The sequence below is a fragment of the Ursus maritimus genome, unplaced genomic scaffold, assembly GCF_017311325.1.
Source record: "Ursus maritimus isolate PB19 unplaced genomic scaffold, ASM1731132v1 scaffold_6, whole genome shotgun sequence".
NCBI lineage: Eukaryota > Metazoa > Chordata > Mammalia > Carnivora > Ursidae > Ursus > Ursus maritimus.
Window position 1 is genome coordinate 63302391 of NW_024426774.1, and position 26445 is coordinate 63328835.

Below are 26445 nucleotides of genomic sequence, written 5' to 3' on the forward strand. Positions count from 1 at the left end.
GGAAGAATTGAAAATCGTATGCTTTGTTTGGATTTGCTCCAGAAGTCCTATAGATAAAATAGAGTTTTAGTGAGTGTTTTATACCATGGGAAAAAAAAAATCTCTAAAGAAAATATGTAACATCTGTTAGGTCAATTATGGACTAAATTTTTTAAACACATGGTTAAAATTTTTCCTGCTTCTCTTCCAAAACTGTGTTTATTAAAATAATTAGTTTTGCTGCTACCCCCGGGACCAGCACTCTCATATATATATATATATATATTTATATATTTATATATTTTTGCCTTTGGGCAGTTAGAAAATGTGCACTTTATTAGCTAGACACAGTCCTACATACTTTTGAACAGCACAAAAAGCATATAACTAACAACCCCATTCTAGTTTCTTGTGTTAATATATTGAGAATGGAATATTTTATTTTTTGGGCATTATAAAGCAGACACCATAGAGACACAAGAGTAAGGTTTTAGTATTAGTGCTTTCTTTCTCTTAGATTAAATCTCTCTTTACAATTTGGGTTAGAGGGGAACTGTTAACTGTTAAGTCTTTTAGGATTGTTGGGATTTTTTTTGGATTGTAACAACTATTCTAAACAACTATTTTGTTGTAAAATTCTAATATCTGTTAAACAGAAATATGTTTGTTACTTTTTAAAATATGTGTGTTTCTTTATTAAGAATGCTACCCTGCAAGCAGAGAAACAAGCACTGAAAACTCAACTGAAGCAGCTGGAGACACAGAACAATAATTTGCAGGCTCAGATTCTTGCGCTTCAGAGGCAGACAGTGTCCTTACAGGAGCAGAATACTACTCTTCAAACCCAGAATGCAAAGCTTCAGGTTGTAATGTAGTATTTGGGGATATGCAATCAAACTTTTGAATTATGCTTTTAAAATAAGGGTAACTAGACCTGGTAACATTATTTCTTAGTAACCGAATTTAATGGAAGATAAATTAAAATATATCTACTTAGCACTCTGCCAGGCTTTCAGATATCAGCATTTTTTTTAAATATCAGAGCCTCTAAGTATTAACTAATAAATTCGCTCAACGAGCTTTGCGCAGTGGCAGTATCATAGCCAATGAAGTTTATCTGAGGCACAATTATTGCTAATTGAAAACTTTTCCCAATAAATCACTCAGTTAACATAAATAAAATAAAGCTAACTTTATCTTTATTTAAAATATTTAAAAAATATTTTTATATTTTAAAATTTTTATTTAAAATATTTACGGGAGTGCCCAGGGCTATGGTGGAGCATGACAACTGCACAAGGAGCTGGGGGAGCTGCAGCAGCACCTGCCAGCAAGGCCCTGCATAAGAAAAGAATAAATAAACAAAATGAAGTATTTATTTAAAACATAATTTTGTCTTTATTTTATTTGTATTTACTTTATGGCCTCTTACCTGTTTCAACAAGTTGATTGTAATTAACTAAGCAGAAACCCTTACTTTAGAGTATGATTGCAACATACCATTGCTTATTTCATTTTTACAGCTTTCATATCAGTTATTAGAAAACAACACAGCATGACAGTTTTGTCTTCGATCTTTTCCTTAGTTCAGAGGATCCATCTTGCACTTAATGCTGCAGTGTCTTTTCACATAGAATGATCAGGTCGGAAAAAGTACAACTCATTGAAACCTCTTAAAGAGCCAAAGAAAAAAATTCCATCTTTGAATCTGAAAGTTCTTTCTGTAAATCTTTTCCAAATGGCTAAACATATACTAATATAATGTAGACTCTTGAGAAAATTTCCAGTTGAATTTTCACAAGTCATTTTTCAGTTCTGTCTCCTCTCAAGTTTTAGAAAGTGATAAATTAGCATTTTAAATTCTGTACTGAGTGTAATACAGATTGTTTCTGATCACCTTCATTTAAAATAATTCAACCCAAAACACATAATACTATGTATCTCATAATATTAAATTAAGTAATATAAATGGATAACATTAAATTGTAGACTTGTTCTTTCAGATACTAAAAACCAGATTCTCTCAGTATAATATGACTATATATGCTGTGATATGTAGAGCTTCCTAAAGTTAATATTATCTTTTATATTTTTTTATGTTGCCGTTAGAATTTTTTTTGAATAATTTTTAACATGGGAGAATTATTTTATCTGCAATAAACACATACCACATATTTGCCTCTTCTAGAAGAACAAGATAACTATTTTTCTTATGTCTGATGACAGTATACTTTCTTATAGGTTGAAAATTCTACCCTTAATTCCCAAAGTACTTCACTTATGAACCAGAATGCACAACTCCTAATCCAGCAGTCTTCCTTAGAAAATGAAAATGAAGCTGTAATCAAAGAGCGAGAAGACCTGAAATCTCTCTATGATTCTCTGATCAAAGATCATGAAAAGCTGGAACTTCTTCATGAACGGCAGGCTTCAGAGTATGAGTCTCTCATCTCAAAACATGGAACTCTAAAGTCTGCCCACAAAAATCTTGAGGTGGAGCATAAAGACCTTGAAGATCGGTAATTTACTATCTCATCTTGTGTTGTTAGTTTAAAACCAGTTTTTTTTTAGATAATATAATAAATTTTATGTTAAACAGATCTAAGATAATTTATATAGGAAATTTATGTATCATGTTTATGTGATACTTACTAATAAATTACTCTTGTTTTCTTCATTTCTAAAGTATTTTCTTTTTTCTAAGGAAATATTATAAAACAAATACCTAATATTTTTTCCAGTTACAATCAGTTACTAAAACGGAAAGGACAATTGGAAGATTTGGAAAAAACACTGAAAGTAGAACAGGAAAAAATGCTGCTTGAAAACAAAAACCATGAGACTATAGCTGCAGAATACAAGAAACTTTGTGGTGAAAATGATAGGTAATATTTGTATATTTTAGTTTTGTATTATTCATTACATCCAAAGTGTATACTGCCCCTTTGCAGTACCATCTGTATCTTAAAATTTTTTAAAAAGACCCCAGAGCAATAAGTAAATTACGCAGCAAAATCATGCAGCTAGTTATAAAATGGCTTGAAACCTAGATCCCTTGTTTTCACTTATTGTTTCTCTCTTGATTTATTCAACTAATTAAGTTTTTAAGCCACATTATATAATGAAATTTCTGTACCTTGACAGCATTTACATACTTTATTGTGACAGAATGTAATGAAGTCTGATTCTTTATGTCTGTCTGTCTTTGCTAGTCTGGTATCTCAGTTCTTGTCTTTCAAAGTTTTTACAAGTGAGCAGCTTCCAGTATCCTAGCTGATTTGTACTCTTATTTTTAACTGTCTTGGTTATTAATGGTCTTATATTGCCATGAGGCAGTTACTTTTTATTTGTAAGCCTGGGAAAATCAAAACTTGCCAACCCGTAATCAGGCTTCATAAGGGTACATATCAAAAGGTTTTTAGAAACCTTTGAAAAGTTTAAGCAGCCTGAACATTTGCGTTGCACTTGCACTTAACCGTAGCTGCTGAAGTGCTGAAAGGCAGCACACAGAATTCAAATGGGAGTCATTCATTGACTCTTTGTCCTATTATGAATTTAATATAATCCATTTTTAGAATGTATTTCTTTTCCTTTACAAAAAAAAAAAAAATCCCTAAGCTTCTAGAGCTATTTTGATTTCCATGCTCAGTAGTTTTTAATTTAGTAATTGTTACAAATAGAAATACTGTACTGGGCGATTTAAACTTTCAATAAGCTCTACACCAAGCTAGAATCAAAAAGAATGTATCTTTATGGTATGTGCAGTAGAAGACCACGTTGTGACAAGTTATAGAATATAAGGATAGGGTCATTTTTATTACACACTTAACATTGGGGAAGGTATTTACTGTCAAAGTCCCATCTTAAACCTAACCTTTTCCCGTTGTTGGGATTCACAGTGAACTAGGACAGTTTGTGAGCTTGGGTAGGCCTTCTCGGAATCTAATTGTATTCATTACTGAGGAGCCTTCTGAGAAAGAACTCAGCCTACATGATAAAAAGAAATTGAGCAGGATGATCTTGAACCAGGAGATTCTGCAGGCTTGGAAGGGAATGGTGGTTCTGAGTATTTTCTGTCTCTCAAAGCTGTTCTATCCCAGCTTTTATGCACTCATGTCAATGTTGTAAGGCAAGAAAAGGCTTTAAGTAAAACCTGAAAGAGCTCTTTCACCAAAAAAAGATATTTATGAAGACTTGTCTCAAGAACAATAGTTTGTTTACCCATTTCTCTAACTAACCTAAGTTTTAATCTTTTATAATGCCAAACCAGGAAAGTTTCTTACATGGACTAGTTCGTCTTGGCCTCATTAGAATTGTGTTCACTGAATTACATTTTGGTGTTCATGTTCTCAGCTTGAAGGGACAGTGTAAAAAACTCTCTTAAAGAGTTCATTTTAGCATTTGCCTTAGAGATGATGTTGAGGACATTGTATATGGTATCTTTTCATATATCACCCCCATGAAGCAGTAGGTAAATCAATAGGTAAATCTTTGATCTCCCTAAGTATTGATAAATTCTGCGTAGCTGTCTGTGTGTCTCAGTGAGGTCTGATCAGCTGTTATAACTCATGGCATACATTCATTCATGGATTCGACCTATTTATGGAACATTTTCTGTATGTTCCTGGTCTTGCCATTTTATTTTTTTTTACCAAGTCTTGATTTTTTAAACATATTATTTTGTTATTTATTTTATAATTCTTGTAAGCTGACTCAGTTCTTTGGGTATTGAGTTGAAGTAAATTATTAAATGTTTCTGAGCTAGTACCATCTCTTAATGCCATAAGATAAAAGTCTCTAACTAGAGCCAGGTCAGCAGACCAGATCCAGGCTGCATCCTGTTCTTGTTTTTTGTTCTTGTTTTTGTTCCTTTTTTCAGATTTAAAAACAGATTTTATTGTATAGCTCTTCTACCTGTTTTTTTTTTTACTTTTTTAAGTTTTTATTTTAATTTCTGTTCTTAACATATAGTGTTATATTAGTTTCAGTAGTATAATATAGTAATTTAACAATTCCATCCTGTTTTGGTTCAGCTCCCAAACTAAGAACAATTTTTGCATTGTAAAAGTTGGGGGGTGCAAGAGGGAAAAATAGCTTTTTATGAGCCAACATGCAACATACAACATGCTAGAAGATTTCAAGGGAAGAGTAGTCTGAATTTTTTAAATATAGTTTTACAGAATAGAAACTGATTTTTAATGAGGTTAGTCACTGACTAAAGAGTCTTTTATATTCTCTGTCTGAATGTGATCCACAGCATTTTCATGTTGTATAAATTACAATGAAAGCTATTAAGGGAATCTAATTATATTTCTATCATGATTTCTAATTATAGGTTGAATCATACATATAATCAGCTTGTAAAAGAAACTGAAGTTTTACAAACTGACCATAAAAACTTGAAAAGTCTTCTAAATAATTCCAAACTGGAACAAACAAGATTAGAAGCTGAATTTTCAAAGCTCAAGGAACAATACCAACAGTTGGACATCACATCCACCAAGCTAAATAACCAGTGTGAGGTGAGCTTTGACAAGTTTCTTCCTTTAGGAATCAAGACATGCCTAAAAAATAATCATATTAAAATGAGAATAGCAGTATATATTTGGTTGGGTATTTCTAAAAGAGTTGGTCAGGGGTAATTCAAATTCATAAGTAATTCATAAAAACTTATTTTATTATGAATTTCAACATCGGTTACTATTAGTTTAAACTTACATGTCCACATACTTTAAAAATGTAAAATTGTGCCCTTGTTTAATGAAAAAAATGTTTACTTACCACCTGGCACATACTAGTAAACCAAAAAGGTAAAAATCTCTCCCTTTGTGGAGCTTATATTCTGGTGGAAGGAAATAGACAATAAACACAACAAGTAAGTGAAATATATAGTATTTCAGTGTTTTGTAACATGGCTATATTGCACTTTACCCCAAAACTTGGTGATGTAAAACAACCATATATTAGGCTCACAGATCTGTGGATCAGAATTTGGACAGGGACGGTGGGGCAGGTTCGTTTCTGTTCCACTTGCAACTGGGTCCTCAGCCTGATGATTGAAAGGCTACATGAATGTTTGGTGGTTGATACTGGCTACTGGCTGGAGGCATCGGTCATCTCTCCACATGATGTCTCCCCAAGGACTGGTTTGGGTTTTCTCACAACATGGTGATAACCAGACAGAAGCCATCTCTACTCTAATGATCAAACCTCAGAAGTCATGCAGCATCATTTCCCCTGCATTCCATTCCTTGAGGCAGTCAAAGTCACATTCAGGCTCAAGGGGTGGAGAATGTCAAGATTCTTACAAGAGCATGTGGACTGGGCATACTACTCTAACTATTTTGAAAATTGGTCTGCAACATATGGTATGTTACAAGGTAGGTAAGTTATGTGCAAGTAAAAATGAAGTAGAGTAAAGGGGATAACGAGGACTTCCAGCATTAGGAATATAAACTGAATATAGATAAAGGAGTATAGATTGAAGTTTTCGTAGGCATCCTTGAGCAAAGATAACTTTATTCTGAGTAAAACAGGGGAGCCATTTGAGTGTTTTGAACAGAAATGACATTGGCCTTATGTATACAGTTTGTGTTACTAACATAATTCCATGCCTTTCTTTGTGATGGTTTGGTAAAACAATGAGTTTTAAAGTATAAAAGGATACCGAAAGCCTTAGAAAATCCTTAAATTTTATTGGTTGGCCCCCAAATCATTGAAGTTTGAATATAGCTTAACACCTGAATTTAATGGCATTTTTAAGAAACAAGCACTTAAGCTAACCTTTAAAGGGAAATAGGAATAGATTATCAGAAAAGTAATACTTAAAAGCATTTTGTCTGAAATGATAAAGCAATAGAAAGAAAAATTAGTTTAAAATCATAATACATTTAATTACCCAACATGGCTCAGAAAGTATAGAAGATTCATTATGCCTGTGATTTATAAAAGTCTAAATAAAATATAATTGGAGTGATGGACTTACAGAAAGAGGAAGAGGACAAATCAATTCCCCAAGGAACAACAAATTGGGCAAAATTGTCAAAAACAACAATTGTAGTACTCTGGAACTGAAGGAAAGGTGTACAACAAATTGAGAAGCATTTATTAAAGAAAAGCCACTTGACTTTGTGTAGGAACTATGGTTGTCTGAGGCATTTTATCTTGTGATTTCTCCCATTCCCCTCCCCCTGCCCCGTTCCACTACCTGGTAGTTCAGGTGAGGGGCATACTGTGAAAATCACCAATTTTGCTACCAGAGCAGACTGACTTGATTTGAGCAGAGCACAAAAAAGTCCCCATACCCAGGAGAGTTGTCACAGGTCAACTCTCAGATGGTCTGAGGTTGGAATATTGGTTGCAAGGAATAGACCAGCAAATTAGTCAAAAATGTAACTGGGAGATCCAGGGAATGAAATATCCAGCTATAGTGAGCCTTGATAAGGTCCTGCCTGACACTGGTGGCCTGGAAAGCTGTCCAGGAGAGACCAGAAAGGACCTAGCTACCTACTTATCTCTGGCTGATAGTCCCAACTCAAGTCAAATGTTAACCCTTGGCTAGGGGCTAAGTCAAATGATAACATGACTTAGAGTGAGTGGGAAAATGAATCCAGAGTGTAAGAGGCCAGGATAGCAGTTAATCTTTGTGGGAAGGGACAGTAATTAGAAGAGAGCACAAGGTATTTCTGGAATATAGTTAATGAGTTCTGGAATATAGTTAATGTTTCTTGTTCAGGGTGCTGTTTTCACACGTGTTCACTTTGCACTAATTCATTGAGATGCAGCTACATAAAATTTGTTCTCTTTTCTATATATATATATATATATATATGTTTTATTAATTGTTGACACAGTAATTAATGCTATACAACAACACAGAACCCTTGGTGTAATGGACAGTAAACATTTATTTTTGCTCATGAATCTATGGATTGCCTGAGCAGATGTGCTGATGGCATGTATTAATATGACCAAGGTAATTTGATCTTAGTAGGGCTTGTCCTACATCTGCAGTTAACTGGCACATATTCTGAGGGCTGGCCGGCCTAGGGTGGCCCCAGATGGCATAACTCTTCTCTGTGCCATGTGGTCTCTCATCCTCCAGCAGGATTCCAAGTGGAAGCACATAAGGCTTCTTGAGGCCTAGGCTTGGAACTTCCATCACTTCCACTTCCTTCTTGTTGCCAAGGGCATTCCAAAATCAAAAAGAGGGAAAATAAATTCCACTTCTTGATGATAAGAACAAGAAGTCACAGCACAAGAGGGTATAGATACCTGGAGGAGAAAAACTGCGTTCAGTTTTGCATGAATCTACCACATGTTGTGTTTCAATTTAACAATATATAGATAAAACAAATACAACACAATAGTGATAGTGGTTAGATCTAAATGGCTATTTAGGGATATTCATAGTATTTTACTGTCTGCTTTTCTTTCTTTCTTTCTTTCTTTTTTTTGTTTTAAAGATTTTATTTATTTATTTGACAGAGAGAGAGACAGGCAGCGAGAGAGGGAGCACAAGCAGGGGGAGTGGGAGAGGAAGAAGCAGGCTCCCAGCGGAGGAACCTGATGTGGGGCTCGATCCCAGAACGCCGGGATCAAGCCCTGAGCCGAAGGCAGACGCTTAATGACTGAGCCACCCAGGCGCCCCTACTGTCTGCTTTTCTGTATCTTACAGAAAACAGAAAATATTTGTTTCTTTTTTTTCTTTTCTTTTTTTTTTTTTTTTAAGTATAGATCTCTGGGCTATACTTCAGACTAGTTGAATTTGAATGCTAGGACCCAGAAATCCACATTTTTTAAAGACATAGATTTATTTATTTGAGAGAGCGCACATGGGTGCACAGGTGCAAGCAGGGGGAGGTAGAGAAGAGGAGGGAGAGGAAAGAGGAAAGAATCTCAAGCAGACTCCAAGCTGAGCATGGAGCCCCAGGTGGGGCTCGATCTCACAACCCTAAGATCATGACCTGAGCCGAAACCAAAAGTCAGAAACTCTACTGACTGAGCCATCCAGATGATCCTGGAAATCTACATTTTTTAATAGTCTCTATGAGTGGTGCTGAATTTTGAAAATCACTACTTTGGGCTTTCTGACTTCTACTGGAATCTCTGCCTAACCAAGGCATATATCTAGTTTCTTCTAACTACAAAGAAGCAGCCCAATGCTGCTGGCAGCCCAACTACCAGTAGTATCAGCTAGTAATACCAACCATTGACAGGATTACCTGAGTCCATTTGATCAATCGTAAAAACTATATACAAACTTTTAAGGTTCCTAAAAAATGGTGGTTGAGGAAAGAATGAGGTATATTAAGTACCTACTATATGTTAAAGGCATGACACAAGATACTTTACATGTATTCTTTAATCCTTACAACAGTCAGTGGTGTGAGTTGTTATTCTCATTTTATAGATGAGATCATCGAAGCCCAGAGAATTAATTTACTTGTCCAGTGTTTTGTAGCTCCTTAAATAGAAGACCAGGTAGCTTTCAGACTATAAGTTAAATAGTTTTAAAGAAACAAGTGTTTTTGGAACTAGATAATTTATTATATGTTAAACCCAGCGTTTATAAGAATTTTAAAAAATATGTACAGTACATAACTCAGTATTTAGCTGTCATTATAACTAAAATCATTCATGTTCTGATCAAAGTGCACCTAATTGTTCAAGTAGCAGAACACCTAAGTCTTTTTATTAAGATTGATTGATTGATTGATTGATTTTAGAGAGTATGTGGGAGCGGGAGGGGGGGCAGAGGGAGAGAGAAAGAATCTCAGGCAGACTCCCTGCTAAGCGTGGAGCCCAAAACAGACTTAATTTCCTGACCCTGAAATCATGACCTGAGCCGAAACCAAGAGTCAGACACTCAACCAACTGAGCTACCCAGGCACTCCAAGACTTTATATTTTTCAGATGTTTTGGGTGATTTATGTTAAATGTAAATGTTGATTTTTTAAAAAAATGTTTGTGTTTAAACAGTTGCTAAGCCAACTTAAAGGAAATTTAGAAGAAGAAAATCGACATCTACTAGATCAAATTCAGACATTAATGCTACAGAACAGAACACTGTTGGAGCAGAATATGGAGAGCAAGGATCTCTTTCATGTGGAACAAAGACAGTACATGTAGGTACCAAATAATGTTGAAATAATACTCATGATTTCATTTTTCCCAACTGGTAACAGAGAAAACTCACTGCTAATTTTTAAAAATTTTTCAACATTATTATTTCTCTGCACATTTTTTTGAATGCTTATGTTCTAGGCACTATGCTACTAACCAGAAATACTAACATGAAAACACATAGGTTCTGCTCTTAAGGAACTAATAACATAAAGCAAGAAATAGAAATAATTGTTGTAATGGAAGTATATGTAGGAGGACATAGAAATACAACAAATACAGGGGAAGAAATGCCTTAATCTGGCAGGGACGAAGTGGACTTTCCAAAGATGGTTACTCAAGGTGAGACTTAAAGGCTCATGGGAGTTTGCCTGAGGAGACATACCAGGCCAAGGGAGCACAAGTGCAATAACATAGAGCTGTGATGAAGGTCTATTATGGTATGGTATAGGACCTAAAAATTAGTAGTTCTTGCTGGAGCAAAATTGAGGAAGAAGGAGCAATAGAGAAGTGGCTAGAACTTAGGAGCTACTTCACAAAGGTTTTTCCATGCCACACAAAGGAGTTGCTGAAAACATTGAGCAGGGGAATAAAACCATCAGATTTGTGTTTTTTTAAAAAAGCATTGATGGCGTTTTAGAGTATGGATTGGAGGTTCTGAGAGTAGAGACAAGGAGTAAGTTTTAGAAAGACTGTTGTAGTAATCTAGTGAATCATAATTCATAAGGGGTGGTAATTGAGATCAAATACTAGATGTAAAAGATAGAATTGACAAGGCTTAATATTGGTAATTTATGTCTCCATTAGTAGTAGAGGAATCTGGTAAAATCAGGAATTTGGGCCTGATCAACTCACTGGATAGTTCTTGTATTGCGCCAATATTCATCTTTACTAAATTCTTCTCTTCCCCTATTCTCTAAATGAAAAACACTATAGTATAATAGAAATAGCACAGATGTTGAAATTAGGCAGTTCCTAATTTAAATCCCAGTTCTTCTAGTCACTAGCTATGTGACCATAGATGGGTTACTTTGTTTCTTTGATCATTGGTTTCTTTTTCTCTAAAATAGAGATATAACATCTACTTCCAAGATTATCCTAAGAAATAAATGAAATAATATATATGTGCCTTTTAGGCATGATATATATATGATGGTGAGCTAGGACACATGTGAAACCAGTATACAGCATACATTTTTCGAAGCATCAGTTTTCTTATAAAATTTGGGGCAAGGAACATGATTTTTATATTAATAGACATATTATGGAGCAAAAAGCAGAGTTTGCATGAACTTTCAAAATAAATGCAAAACTTCAAAGAAATTTCACATTTGTGGCTTGCACTTTGGACTATACCTTCAATCCTTTCAGGGATATGTATTCCTTTATTCTCTGCCTTAAGAGGTGTTTTTGCTTAAGAAGCAGTAAATATATGTAAAGCTCTTGACATTTAAGTTTTCTGTCCCTAAAACAAAGGCATTATCTAAAGCTTTATCTTTGGATATCTTTAGAATATCTTAATGTTCTGGCCTTGGTGAATAATCCATTTCCAAAGTTTCAGTAACTGTATCTATATAGTTGACTTAGAAATATTAGTATCTATTTTGACTTTTTGAATTGAAATTAAAAATATCCATCTTATATGTCAGACAGTTCTAGCTGAATGCCTCTGTCACATGGTCCTAGCTGGAGTGACAGTGAACAGGTAGTACTGAGAATTTGGAGATTCCTGATGATATTTCAACAGGTAAAAAGAGAAAACAGTTGGGAGGTATAGACCATCCACCATTGTGCTGTGGGGTAACTCTTGGCAGCCTCTGTTCACAAAGCATCTTCTTCAAAAAAATTTCTCAAATCCATTTGTTCCGGTTCCCACTACCCTGATTCAGCCTAACCACTCAACAAGACTACCTCATTAGCCTCCTGGATGTTTTCCTTACTACCATCCTTTCTGATAGATACTATTTCATTATGGAGTTTAGGTACCTACAGCGAAGATTTCATAACACCACTTTGTAATGAAACCTTCAAGGTTCTGATTTACTATTGAGCAAAATCTAAACCTGAAAATCCCTCACTGCTTCCCCTCAACTAAACTGCTTAATTTAGCATTCTTATCTTTTCAGTCTACCTAATACGGCCATTCTCTCCATGAGGCTTTCTTCGGTCATCCAAGATAGAAATATTTTCCTTTTTATAAGTTTCTTTTGTACTTAACACAGTGCTTTTATTTTGGCACCCCTACTGCCTTGGATTGTAATAGTCATTTCTGTATATTTGTTCTCTCTCTCCTATTGTATTATAAGCAGAGTTGGGCTCCTTATTGTCTTATATATTCTTTGTGTCTTATTGTAAATGATCACTAAATATTTGTTGAGTAAACAACATCGCAGTTTGGCATCACAGTTTTTTTTAAGATCATTTTACTTTAGTCTGTGATCTTTGATGTTGCCTATGTAATATATAACATCAAGGACATAAATGAGACTAAGACATGGTGAAACTAGTGTATTCTCGTATTGCTGAAGGCAGGAAATAGTTCTCCAAAGGTAAAGTAAGCCTAAGTAATTCTCCCGCAAAGGAAAAAAGTCTGTTTACATGAAGATGTGGTTAAAAGATTATTTATTATATCTACAATTGTAAGCAAACTATTGAACATTTTAGTTTTTTACTTATATAAATTATATTAAATCACCCTTCATTCCAAAAACGATGTGAGATACTAAAAGATCCAAGAATAGGAGAATAGTCACTGTTAATATAATGTCACTTAACAGCTTTTAAAAGATGTTGAGAGAATTCCTTTGTCACAATGAGAATATAATATGGAAAATTTTCTTCAAACAAATAATGTATTAAAGAATTGAATTTTAAATTCTATATCCTTTTATTAAGTGTGTTTGTAAATATAAAGGAGAAACTTGGAAAAAATCCCATTGTTAATACCTAAGACTTAGTTTTCAACTCTACTATCTGTATTTATTTATGTTTTGGACAGGAGTTAGGTTGTAGTCACAAAATAATTCAGTATTCATAACTGTACAAAATATGGTACATGTCCTAAAATGCAATTTTTATTTTTATAGTGATAAGTTAAATGAATTAAGACGACAAAAGGAGAAATTAGAAGAGAAGATAATGGATCAATACAAATTTTATGACCCATCTCCTCCTAGAAGGTACTGTTAACCAAATTTTATTCATTTTTATTTTGGAAAAAAAAGAAGAAAGTTAAGACTTTTAATTTTGTGAAGGACTTATATGTTGAATTTTAGACTGATAAGAGTTTTTTAAATTATTCTATTAGGAGAGGCAACTGGATTACTCTAAAAATGAGAAAATTGATAAAGTCTAAGAAAGATATTAATCGGGAACGTCAGAAATCTCTAACATTAACACCTACCCGCTCAGACTCCAGTGAAGGATTTCTTCAGCTCCCCCATCAAGATAGTCAAGATAGTTCTTCAGTAGGTTCAAACTCTTTAGAAGATGGCCAAACTTTGGGGACCAAGAAAAGCAGCAGTGAGTGCTTAAACTCTTTAAACATTTGTGATCTCTAGTATTGATTTAAAATCCTTTCAAAAGATTTCTTTTAACTTATAACTTCAGCAGTCCTTTGGGGTAATAGTCTGATGAATGCATTTTTTAACTCTATATGATTATAAAATTCATTGTGTATTGCAGTACTGCATAACTACATGATTTTCTGTATTATGTGTTTAGAAATATACCAAACACAGAAATACCATCATTTAGCCAGGGAGGTAAAAACAATGTCGAAAGAACATTGAGATAAGAGCCGGAATATCTCTGCCACTTGCTAGTTGTATTAATATGGGCACACCTTTCACCTTTGTGTCATACTGCACAGGGTGATTGCAGAGAGCAAGTGAGAAATGTTTATGAGTTCATCTTGATAATTATTTGTAACTAAATAGAATAATAAGGCATTTTATAATGGGATTTTATTCATATACTTTGGTGTCAAATTGGAGCAAAGTCACATTGGTGAGAAGCAAAGAAAAATAGACATGAATATGAAAAGAATGTTATTCAGTGGTTTAGAAGTAACAAGGTTGTAAAAATTGTTGAGGATTGCTTGGTAAAGGATTGATTAAAATTGATGTGTATAAACTGTATAAAATTGTGATTTAATTTTTTTTATTTACAAATATAGCAGTATCACATCATAACATGCCCTATACAATTCATAATATTTTTATTTCATTACTAGTGTGCTTAACTAAACAAAAGCAAAATAAAAGCCTAAAGAGGTATATTTTAAGAGAAGGAGAAAAGAATCCAGTGCTAGGCCCTTTGAAGATGTCCAATAAGTTGACTACTAACAACGTTCTTATAGAATATGTAAACAAGATACTTTGAATCCACTCATACCATCACCAGAGTCACTAAATTAAAAAAATATATATTTATGTGTGTATATATGTATATGTATATCTATATGAAATAGATCTATATAATTTCACTGCTATTCTTTTGAAGTAAGTAGGCAAAAACAGCTGCTACTTCCCCCAGGGATAGACTCTTCTTATGGCAACACTCAAAACAGTCAAAAAACTATAGATGTTTTGGCCTCAGGGGAATTAACTCTGAAAAGACAGTATTTTAGGGTGTAGGAGATGAGACATTCATTATAGCGTATATTTCAGAATACAACTATAGCATCCTAAAAACTAGAATCCATAAGTATTCATGCATACATACATACTTGTGTGTGTGTGTATGTGTGTGTGTGTGTTAGTCTCAAGAAAGTGGTTAAATTCTGTATTTCCACACAAGATTATCGTTACCTGGGTCTTTTGCTATCTAGTCTTATCAGTCAAATCTACACGAAATCTCTGAGTATTCTTCTAGAGAAACCATCAGGTTTACCTTAAAAAGATGCCAGATAATTCATAATTTTGTTACCTTTAGATATAAAATATCTGACATCTTATTAAATGAGAAATGGTAATAGGTCTACTTAATTTTTTTTCCAATTAAAGGAAGATGTTTCGTAAGGGATTGATTTTTTTTTTTTTTTTTTTTTTTTTTTTTTTTTTTGAGTAAGCTGTACACCCAACATGGGGCTTGAACTCACAACTCTGAGATCAAGAGTCGCATGTTCTACCGACTGGGCCAGCCAGGCACCCTAAAGAAAGATATTTCAATTCAGATATGATAATGTAACACAAGAAAGGCACAGCAGTCCTTTTTGAGGTCAACTTGTCTGTTTTTAATATAAGGCTGACATTCTTTCATACTCCCTACTGGAACATCCAGAATAAGAATCAGAAGGCAGTAATATTCTCCTTTCCTGCAGTTGTTCAGTTTTAGAATGTTTTAAATAAACAAAACCCAGCAATGCTAATGTTCCCGAAGTTCAGCATGTTGGAAAAAGAACATTGTATATCTACAAACTAGTTGATATAAGAAGGATCATATTCCACCACTGGCAAATTTAAAACTCCTTTTATCCTGTCTGTCAGTAAAGCAGTCTTTGGAAAACAGTTGAAACAGAAGTATCTAAACAAGACAACACGTGCATGCTGCAACCACTCAGCTTTGTTTTAGCTAAGTGTCCATTTTTACATTGCTTTCAGTTCATTTCTTTTTAATCATTAAAAACAGCTGTGTTTACCAAGCTAGAAAAGAAATAGGTCAAATTAAAAGCCTAAATGAATCATGACTATTCCTAATAGCAGTCAAATAAGTTAAAAAGCTGTATGTCTATTGCATTCTCCTTAATGGAGAAGAACTTTTGATTACTTACAAGATGATGGCAAACCTTGAGAAGGAGTATAGTTAGTAAGGCTATGTACAGTATGCTGTTAAGTCTTTATTCACATCCTCTCCCTAACTCCTAAATTGCAGTTCCAAAAGGTGTAACAGCTTTCTGTATTTGAATCTTGTTAAAATATAACTCAAGAATGTTAGTGACTCTAGTGAGCATTTTAATTTTTATGGTAATGACACCTCCTACATTTATAACCCTAATTTTCATTTACAGAATTTTTCTGCACAGTGCTACCTTTGTTTTTCTTAACAAACTCACCCAAAAAGCCCTTCAAAATAGCTAAAAATGTTATGAGTACACATTTCTCTGTCATTTTTGCTTGCATTAGGGTGCCTCTTATCTTTTAGCTTTAACAGAGCTTAGTGCTAGCTTTTCTCTTTTCCCACCCATGCTTTCGCAAAATGGAATAAATGTAATTGCTCATGTCATCTTTTGGAAGACTTTGTTCAGAAGAATATTTTCATGGTGCTGTTAAATAATGCACCAGAATTCAAATTAACCCCCCCCCCAAAATCACCTATTTTCTTTGTTTAAGTTTAAGAAAATAATGAAAGTTTTTAAAGTTTCTTTAGATTGTTTTAAACATTCCCTGGGCACCCTAGTTTTTGTTAATATTTATTACTAGAATACTCTTGTAAAATGTGCATTTTCCCGAGTAACTTTTTTCCAAGATGAAGTCTTTTTATTTAAAAAGTTAAAATAGAGGATTGAAAAGCCTTATACATTTTCATCCTGTATACTGTGGCCCACCAATAGCCCTAATTTTAAAGGTATACCTTTACAACTTAACTAGGAAAAGTGTTCCTTCAGTAAATACTTCTAATCAGTTCCTGTATTTGTAGGACTTTAGCCAATCCAAGCTTTCAAAGTATATGTTCCTCATCATTGTCTTCAGTGCTTTCCAAGTATTTTAAAGTGTCAAAGTACATATTTCATATTTCATTATCACTCAGCAGCATGAGAATAATAGCTTAGTATAGCATACATAGCTGAAGCTCAGACATTCATTTCTGTCCTTAATTTCAACATTTAACTCCCATCTGTTCTTCTCCCTTTTTTCTTTCATTTTTTCTGTTTCTGTTTTTCCTCATGCTCTGACATTAAAGTGGTTGCACTGAAAAGACTGCCCTTTTTGAGGAACAGACCGAAGGATAAAGACAAAATGAAGGCCTGCTACCGTCGTTCCATGTGTAAGACTTTATGACAGTTCAGCTTCTTTCAAATGACTACACTGGCTTCCATTACTAATTTTTCACTAACCTTTCTCTGGACTGTGCCAATTTTCTTATTTTGCAAAGTGCAGTCTTCCTCTAATTCAAGGAGCTGGAAGAATTTTTTTTTTCAAAACTGGCACTGAATTCGCATTATATGTATGTTCACTGATACATATACATGCATATATGTTTAGTCATACATGTAATATAATTTTCCAGTGCCTTCTAAAAGTTGGCAGAAAACAAAAAAAAAACTTTAATTTTCTATGCCATAGAGATTTTTTTTCCCAAAGAAATTTACTTAAGATATAACAAAACCTTTAGCATTAGGAATTTATTTTCTTAATGAACTAAATTAAACAAATAAATAAATAAAATGGCCTGTAACCCTTGAAAACGTTTGTCATTCTTTATATATTAATACTCTGTTTTTTTTAAAGTGGTATGGGTAATTAATTACATAATCAAATTAAATGTCACTTTGGATATCATCTCTTTCAGGTGTTTATTGAATGGTATACTTATTTGATTCATAAAATGAATGATTTCTTCAGTAACCTGCTCTGACCAAGGACTCTTTGTCATTTTCAATAATGATGCTGTATAAGAACTGCTCTCCATCTTACCTTTATTCATTCCATTTCTGTCATCACAAAACCACATTATGAAGGCTTCTAATTATATTGCACATCACTGCGCAAAAGCATGGCAGTTGTACAGAGTAAAATTCCTTTTCCTATCTTTAAAGGGGGTGGAGGTGGGATAAAAATATTTACTGAAGTTTATCAGCCTTTGGCCTACTCATTTCATTCAGCTGAATGCATGTCATAATTGAATGACCTTGTGGTTATAGTCTTTGATGTTCACTTGCATTAATCCATAGACAAAAACCAGATCATTTATAATACAAGATAGAAGTAAGAGCAGATACATTAACCATGCTGATTCATTTGCTTTCATTTGCATCCCAGCCATGAATGACCTGGTGCAGTCCATGGTCCTAGCAGGAGGACAGTGGACAGGTAGTACTGAAAATTTGGAGGTTCCTGATGATATTTCAACGGGTAAAAGGAGAAAAGAATTGGGAGCTATGGCCTTCTCTACTACAGCCATCAACTTTTCAACTGTCAACTCTTCTACAGGCTTCAGATCCAAGCAGTTGGTTAATAATAAAGGTATAGGCCGTCTGCTCTTTGCACTGTGGTGTAACTGTTGGCAACAGGAATTTTAATTTGACTTTTCCATGTATACTTTTTTGACAGCAACAACCTGAAATAATTTACCAAAACAGTCTGGATTCATTTTGAGAGAATTTTCAAATCATTTCAAAAATTTTAAATATACAAATAATTAAAATCTTTCCTAGGCCTTTCATAATAAACAGCTAATGAACTAACAAGAAAAGGAAAAATAAGCCAAGTAAAGAGTGAGAAAGGGAAAAAGTGATGATAGAAGCTTTAAAATAAAAACTAAACTAAAAACACTACAACTTCAAACAGAGACAACCACATAGAACAACCCCGGCTCTTGCTTTGCTTTGCAGGGTCTTTGGGGAGATTGTTTCACTGCTTCTGTGTTAAGCGAGTCAACTCTCATCACAGCTATTCTGTTTCTTATTCCTAGTTCCAGTTTCTGGTTAAGTCTATGAAATAAGTTAAATCAAGATGTATTACATGTGATTGAAAAAGAATATCCATGTCTGCATATATGAAATTTTATAATTTTTTTGTATAAAAACATTTTTATATCCATTTTGCTATTTTATGTAGATACTACATCCTTTGAAGACATAAGTCCACAAGGTATTAGTGATGATTCTAGTACGGGATCAAGAGTTCATGGTAAGATATGAACTTTACTTAGAGAGTACATATTCCATACAGAATGGGAATGTTGAGGCTCTGGCATTGATTTGGTGAATGTGGCATTGCCAGCAAGCATGTTTTCTCTAACCTGCATCTCATTGCTACTTCTGTCATTTCTTCAAACCTAATACTCCCTTTTGCCCCTTTTTAAGGTTGTTCCTTCATCTAAGTAGTCTCTCTCTTGGTCAAGGTCATTTATAAAGTATGCCTGCACAGTGCTCGAAGGTAATTTTGCCATTTTGATATAAGGTTAAAGTTATGAGAAACACATTTTACCGTTGGTTTAAAAAATATTTAGTTTGATAAAGGATGAACTCTAAGAGACCACATTTTCTGCAGTGGTGAGCATTTCAGATTTTTAATTTTTTGGAGAGATCTGCAAAACCATATCTTACCAAGCTAAGTTATTAATAATAAATGGATAACATGTTGAGGGAATTTCATATGTAAGCAGGATTTTAAGAAACGGGGTAGGGTCATGTTAACTGTGCAATTGTTCCCCTTGTACGGATAGGAATGCAGGACATTAACTCTGCAGATGCTCATGTTCCTCCTGTTCGTGGCATCTCTGCAGTGTGCAGGGTTCCTTGTCTGATCTGTTGTAAGTGACCTAATCACAAGCACTTTTTTTTTTTTTTTTTTTTTGGCATGTCATTCTACTCAACCAGAACAGTTTTGGTATCCATCTAGAAATCATTTCCAAAACTAAATATGCACTTTATTTTCTTTTCTTGGAATCTCAACTAGTGTTTCAGAAGAGTCTTATTCTAAAGTATCTAACTGAACTACCTGGAAATGCTTTTGCTCTCTAGTCTGTAAGATTCAACTCTGGGCATGCTCAGCCTGTGACAGTATGCATGATTGCTTCCTCAGAGCATTCTGTGATCAGAATGTAAAAGTTCAATGTCATTAGCTAGGAGTTTTATCACACTGTCTCCTGATCTTTTCATTTAGCTTCAAGACCAGCCAGCCTTGATAGTGGCAGAACATCCACTAGCAATAGTAATAATAATGCTTCACTCCATGAAGTCAAAGGTATGCTGTAGGTAAATTTATTAATATTGTCCATCCGTTTCCAGATTTTATAATTAGAAGATTGATGAAGTTTCTGGAGTAAAGTATGAAATCCAAATCACCTATGCATAGTTCCTTGGAACATTTTATACTTCTTTGCATTGTAATACAGTGTATACAATGTATATAAATGTAAAAACAGGAGCAGTAATTTTGGTTGCCATTTTTCATCTTCACAGATAAAATATTTTTATGTAATTTTTAACTTCATGTAGGTCCTTATTTTTCTTACATTTTGTCTTCGTCATAAAAATGGTTGTCCTTAATTTTCTCATGAGGCATGTACCATGAACTCCCATTACAGAAGTGTTTTAGAAATACTTTTAGCTTAATTTATTCACGAAATAAGGGGAAATAATTTGTTTAATTCGAGAAGACAGTTGTGTTTGTGTATAACAGACAAATGGATGCACATAGCTTATATAAAGAATTCAAGTTTTTTTTCTCTATTTTTTAATGTGCATTCTAAGGTAAGGTTTTTATGTAAATGCTAGAGGCCTTGACTAGTACTTTTTCCCTGAAAAGGTATACTGCCTACTCGGGTTCTGGAATTGTTTAATAGATTATAAAAATTGGTTAAAGTAGTTACTCTCTATAGTCCAGAATTGCCAAATTATAATGCATGTGTTCTGTTGCTTTTTGTATTATAAAATCATTTTGTCTCAGTTGTAATTTTATCATTAATGCTATGACTCTGTTGCAGTGGTCTGAAATATCTGATCTCAAGAAGGGATTTTGTTTTTAGGGATTTTTTTTTTATTTCTATAATCATGTTTTTATATACAGTAGAAAAATTTAGTCTGAAAATACAAAGTATTTCTTTTCTGATTTGAAAATTTAAGAAAATCTTCCTTCTGTAAAATGTTATATAACTTGAGCCAAATTCTTTCATGACCCGTTTTACTCTCTATGATTAGGAGAGCATGGAAAGTTGTATTTTCCATCATGATACTGTATGTATACAGTTTGCTGTCAGTTAGAATCCACATAAGGAATAGCATTAAACATTAGGGAGCTTTTTTCCAGAACTAGTAATTTGCATTTTATACAGTTACTCAACCTCAATTGAGTCTTTTAAGGCTGTGTAGCCACATATCAACAGTGGAAAGCAGAGCAAGCAGATGATTCAGACATTAAAGAATAAAATGTAAAACATACTTCATTTTATATTTTGACTAGAACTTGCTAAGTAATTTTATCATATCTCCATTGATTTTCCTTTATATGCCTGCTATTTAAATTTTTTAAAAATTCTTTAAGATTATTCATTCAGGATGAACAGAGAAACCTTCAAATAAGGAATGAAGATTTCATAGAGAAGCAAATAATTAGAATTTTTAACATCTGAATTTGTATTCTGGTTTTAACGTTCTGAAATAATTTAAAATCCATACAATTGTGTTTTGTTCTAAACCGTGAGGTGTTTTACAGTTACTTGAACCTGAATTTTTTTAAATGTATTATTTTTTTATTCACTCATTCATCAAATGTATTGAGTGCCTGCTTTGTAGTTTGGCTCTGAGCGTAATGGTGAAAGCAAGTTCTGCCCTTGTAGAACTTAAAATATTTGTCAAAATGAGACTAGGGTAGACAATGATGAATACAGTTCACGAGGCATTTCTAAATAAAGCTTGAAAGTCAGTTTAGCTATTCATAAGAATCCAGTCAACAAATGTCATTACTTACATAGTTTTAATCTCATTTCTATTACCGAACTCTTAACACACCATTTACTCCAAAAGCAGGTGCAGTTAATATCCAAAGCAGGCCACAAAGCCACAGCAGTGGAGAATTTAGCCTGCTTCATGATCATGAGGCTTGGTCCAGCAGTGGTAGCAGTCCAATCCAGTATTTGAAAAGACAGACCAGATCAAGTCCAATGCTCCAGCACAAAATGCCTGAATCATTAGAGAGTCGAGCACATCACAAGATCAAAACTGGTTCCCCTGGAAGTGAAGTTGTTACTCTACAGCAGTTTTTGGAAGAAAGCAACAAGCTTACCTCAATACAGGTTAGTTTTATCTAAGTAGGACCTTAATTTAGATCGACACAGCAAGTTAAATTTCTGTGACTGAACTGTAGAGATTCTTTTTAAGTTAAGGGGTGCTTAGCAATTTTATATCATACAGTCTGCTATATCAGGAAAGTAAAAGCTTGGCTGCATTCAGTAATGTGTTGTGATATCTTTTTTAACAGATAAAGTCCTCAAGTCAAGAGAATCTTTTAGATGAAGTAATGAAAAGTTTGTCTGTTTCTTCTGACTTTTTGGGAAAAAACAAACCAGTTAGCTGTGGTCTGGCCAGGTCAGTAAGTGGAAAAACCCCAGGAGACTTCTACGATAGACGGACAAATAAGCCTGAACAATTTGTGAGACCCAGTCCTCGAAAGACTGAAGATGCCTACTTCATTAGCTCTCCAGGAAAACCTACACTAGGCACTCAAGGAAAGATAAAATTAGTAAAAGAAACTTCTCTGTCACGACAATCAAAAGATAGCAATCCTTATGCCACTTTACCTCGTGCAAGCAGTGTGATCTCTACTGCCGAAGGAACTACTCGAAGGACAAGCATCCATGATTTTTTGACCAAGGACAGTAGACTACCTGTATCAGTCGATTCACCACCAGCTACTGCTGATAGCAACATCACTGCAGCCTCTAGTGAGTACCTTTTACACCAGTGGTCCTCTCATACACTTCACACTGCAGCCCATGCTGTAGGTTCTCATGCACAAAATGATTTAGCTACAGATAAGCCCAAGTCTCTATATGCCCAGGCTAGAGACTCCAGAACAGAAAAGTCACATTTTCCAAACCAAACTTTTGCCATTATTACTATGTCAAATGATGCATTTGGAATATCAGCTGATAGCATAGAGTCATTTACTGTGGCTCATCCATCTCAGCCATTTTTATCCCTGAATACGGAACTAGTTAGTAACATAAGTGGGTTACCTCCCAGGCCAATCACCAGAGTAACTGATCAGTCTTCTGCCTCTTTGGATAAAGCTGCAAAGAAAGATAATGAACAGTTTTCTGATAATCAGAACCTTAGTAACAGTAACCCACAGTCTTCTGCAGATAGCAGTAATCTTATCACTTCTGCATGCTTCTATCCTGATGACACAGAAGCTGCACTGTTGGTTTCTGAGGATAATCAGACTGTTTGGTATGAATATGGTTGTGTTTGATCAAAACTGCACAATATAATACTGATGTTACTTGATATGCACTGTGCTTTTCTAATCTGATTTGAAGAGCTGCTGTTGAAAAGTATAATTTGGCTAGGCTTACATTTTTATTTTTAAATTGTGGCATAGTATTGACTTGTACATGATGGCATGTGTATAAATATGAATGTGTAATCACACCAAAGCCTGCATGAAATATTAATTGCATTGTACACTTTCTGCATGACTTTAAAAACCTTAACAATACATGTTCCTCTTTCACATTTCTTGTCACCAGATACAAGATTGTTACTTTGATACCTGGAAGCATATTAAGATAGTTGCATGCTATAATTACCAAGAAGACATTTCCAAGTCATATTTACCTTGTTGCTCCTAAAAAAGAATGCTCATTTTCTCCCTCCCTCCGTTTTTGCTCCCTTTCCCTCCCTCTCTTCCTCCTCACTCTTCATTCCTTTCCTCCCCCAGAATGTGCACTTCCTGTTGCACACATACTGTGTAAAAAGATGTCATCTTCTTTTGCCATTTAACTACGTTTCTGTCCTGCTGTTTTATTTCCAAGGATATAGTCAGTAACTCCATTAACACTTTATGTAGTAAATATTAACTACTGCCCATATTTATAAAATTGTTCAGATTTAAAACATTGATACTCATAAATCTAATGTATTTCTTTAAAAACCCCATCAGATTTACATGTTACTTATACAGTGACTAGGAGCATTTGTGTTAATTCTGTTTCTTCACTCTCCTTCATCTGATAAATGTAAGAGCTCAAGGACCATCTTTCCTTCAAGATGACTTTTTTACTTGGAATCAGTTAATACATTAGTTTTGCCAGTTCTTTTTTTATATAGAGTCAAAGAGAAATAAATCAAATCATACTCAATGTGTTGGAAATTTGCATTTTTACTTCTGTTCAAAAAAGGTAGTAAGTTTAAAAAGTAGTGAAGATTGTTGCTTCTGTATTTATTAAATTATATGTGTCTCCTTAAAACAGCTTTTTAAATGAGTACATTGTGCTAAAATAAAACTAACAGTAGAATTTAAATAAACAAGTGTGTTTTTAGTGGAACAAATTTTAGAACTACAAATAAATACCAACTTTTAGCTAAGAAAATAACATATAAGATAAAGAAAATATTTTCTAACTCTGACTCCAGTGTCATAAACTTTAAAATTATCTTGCTGTGGTTGTAGCACTTTTAAAGCAAAATCAGCTAAACTTGAATCTCTAACTCCCAGAATTTAAAAAAAAACAAAACAAAGCCATAACCCTGATTCACTTACTCCTGGAGGAGGAGATCTTAGCTCTTTCTCTGGAATGTTTTTGCCAGTTTGATTCAGTCTAAATATTACTGCTAATAACTCAGCCTGGCATCTGGAAAAGAATGCTTTGAAATGTAACTTTCTAAATGGGGAGGAAATCACTATTTTATACATATTGTTACATTAAGTTATTATTAATTAGGCCAAAGGAAATAGAATCCATAGAGAATCTTTGCTTAACAAAATTTCTCCTTTAAATTAAGGCATTCTCTAGTACTTATACACAAGATCATTGTGGGGGCTAGGCCCTCTCCCTTTTTATCTTTGACTATGCTGCTTTTCTCACAGCCAGCTATTACTAAAATGGTTCTACTGCAAATAATCACGTAAGCACAATCAGAAAATTTTCATATTTTTTAGTACGACGTAATATATTTTGTCCATGAATAATACATCTATCTGTCTTATCAGTTGTTTCACTGCTAGTCCTAACATTAAAAATGTTTTTGGCATCTCTACTTTTTTTTTATAACAATAATAAAACTTAACGGTAAATATAAGTGAGATTAGTTGGGGGGCCACATATGATTAAAATGTAATGATTAGTGTTACTTCTTTTCCACTTTGAGTCAATAATTATGTTATAACCATTTCAACTCTTTACATATTATAAATCTGGCCACATACTTTAAATTAAACATATTAAATTTATTTATGCAAAATATATTGAGAAATCATGTCCTATTATATTAAAACTGTGTGGTTATTTTACAAAATTAGACTTACAGGAAAACAGTATTTCCAATACATATGGCTATAGTTTATAGTATAACATGTTTTCAAAAGGAACATATACACTGTGCATATAAGACAGATCCATACCATGTCCATGTGTCTTGAGGATTGTCTGTGAGAAAACAGGCTAGACTTCCTCCAGAGACTATCACCAGGGCTATGGAGTCGTAAAATTTCCTCAAAATACCAGTTTCTTCCTTACGTTTTCTTCATAGCACTTGGAATCAAATATTTAGCATGGGAAGAACCTTAGAAATTATATACAGCCAGTGTTTCCCAAACTTTAAAAAATCATCGTACCACTTGCTATAAGTCTTACAAAGATGCACCAGTATTTTAACTTTTTTATTATTGTTTTTAAAGATAAAATTAACCAACTCTGAGTCAGGCGAGCAGCTGCACTTTTTTCCTCTAAGACATCTCCATAAATATCCTACGATTTCATAAAGGAATATTTGGAAAACTATTTGGAGATTCAGTACCCTGATTTTAGATGACACTGAGTAGCATTCACATTCCTACCCTGGGTTTCTAGAAATCATACCCTTATTATTTGTCTGACATTGTAAACTGACATTGTTAAGAATTGGGTCCCCTTTGACCAAAGCAGTTTTAGCTGTAACAGTGAAAGTAGGCATATTATAAAATTTTTCTCAGTAAATAAAACAAATACTTCATTGTGGATGTTTCTGTGGCAACATGCAAGATTATTTTGTACTTTAAAACTATTTGTGACCATTTAGTAAATAAACATAGCAAGTAAACCTATCTGATGCTACTAAAAGGACATAAGTATATTATTTCCAGCTTTTAAAATACAACAGTCTTTAAGTAATAAGATGTCTATCAGATTAATAAATTTCCCAGAGTTAGATTCTTTCTCCTTGCCCTACTCAACAAGAGTTCATTAGTTTCTTAACTTCATGAATTACATTATGTTTAACCTTTGATTAAATAACATGAAATGCTTTTCTCCTGCAGATGTGGACAAAGTACAAGAAAGCAGAAATTCAAAAAGCAGGTCTAGGGAGCAACAAAGCTCCTAATTCTATTTCCCACTACATGACATGTGGGCCAAGTGGTGAGTTCCTTGCTTAAATGTAAATGGGATTAGTCTCATTTATACAAACTAACCGTG

At 33.9% G+C, this 26445-nt stretch overlaps 1 protein-coding gene and 1 pseudogene across 1 annotated transcript in view; both read left to right on the forward strand.

The window, feature by feature from the left end:
• The window catches only part of CCDC88A (coiled-coil domain containing 88A), a 123131-nt gene that overhangs the window by 93094 nt on the left and 3592 nt on the right, over positions 1–26445 (forward strand). Inside the window, exons 19-32 of the mRNA XM_040623469.1 lie at positions 681–842; positions 2221–2498; positions 2721–2864; positions 5315–5501; positions 9961–10106; positions 13191–13283; positions 13412–13626; positions 17008–17091; positions 18087–18290; positions 18885–18956; positions 19935–20015; positions 21800–22065; positions 22251–22713; positions 26289–26388. Coding sequence (XP_040479403.1) covers positions 681–842; positions 2221–2498; positions 2721–2864; positions 5315–5501; positions 9961–10106; positions 13191–13283; positions 13412–13626; positions 17008–17091; positions 18087–18290; positions 18885–18956; positions 19935–20015; positions 21800–22065; positions 22251–22713; positions 26289–26353 — 2460 coding nt within the window. The 3' untranslated portion in view covers positions 26354–26388. The remainder of the gene's footprint in view (positions 1–680; positions 843–2220; positions 2499–2720; positions 2865–5314; positions 5502–9960; positions 10107–13190; positions 13284–13411; positions 13627–17007; positions 17092–18086; positions 18291–18884; positions 18957–19934; positions 20016–21799; positions 22066–22250; positions 22714–26288; positions 26389–26445) is intronic.
• LOC121101111 lies at positions 1057–1210 on the forward strand (annotated as a pseudogene).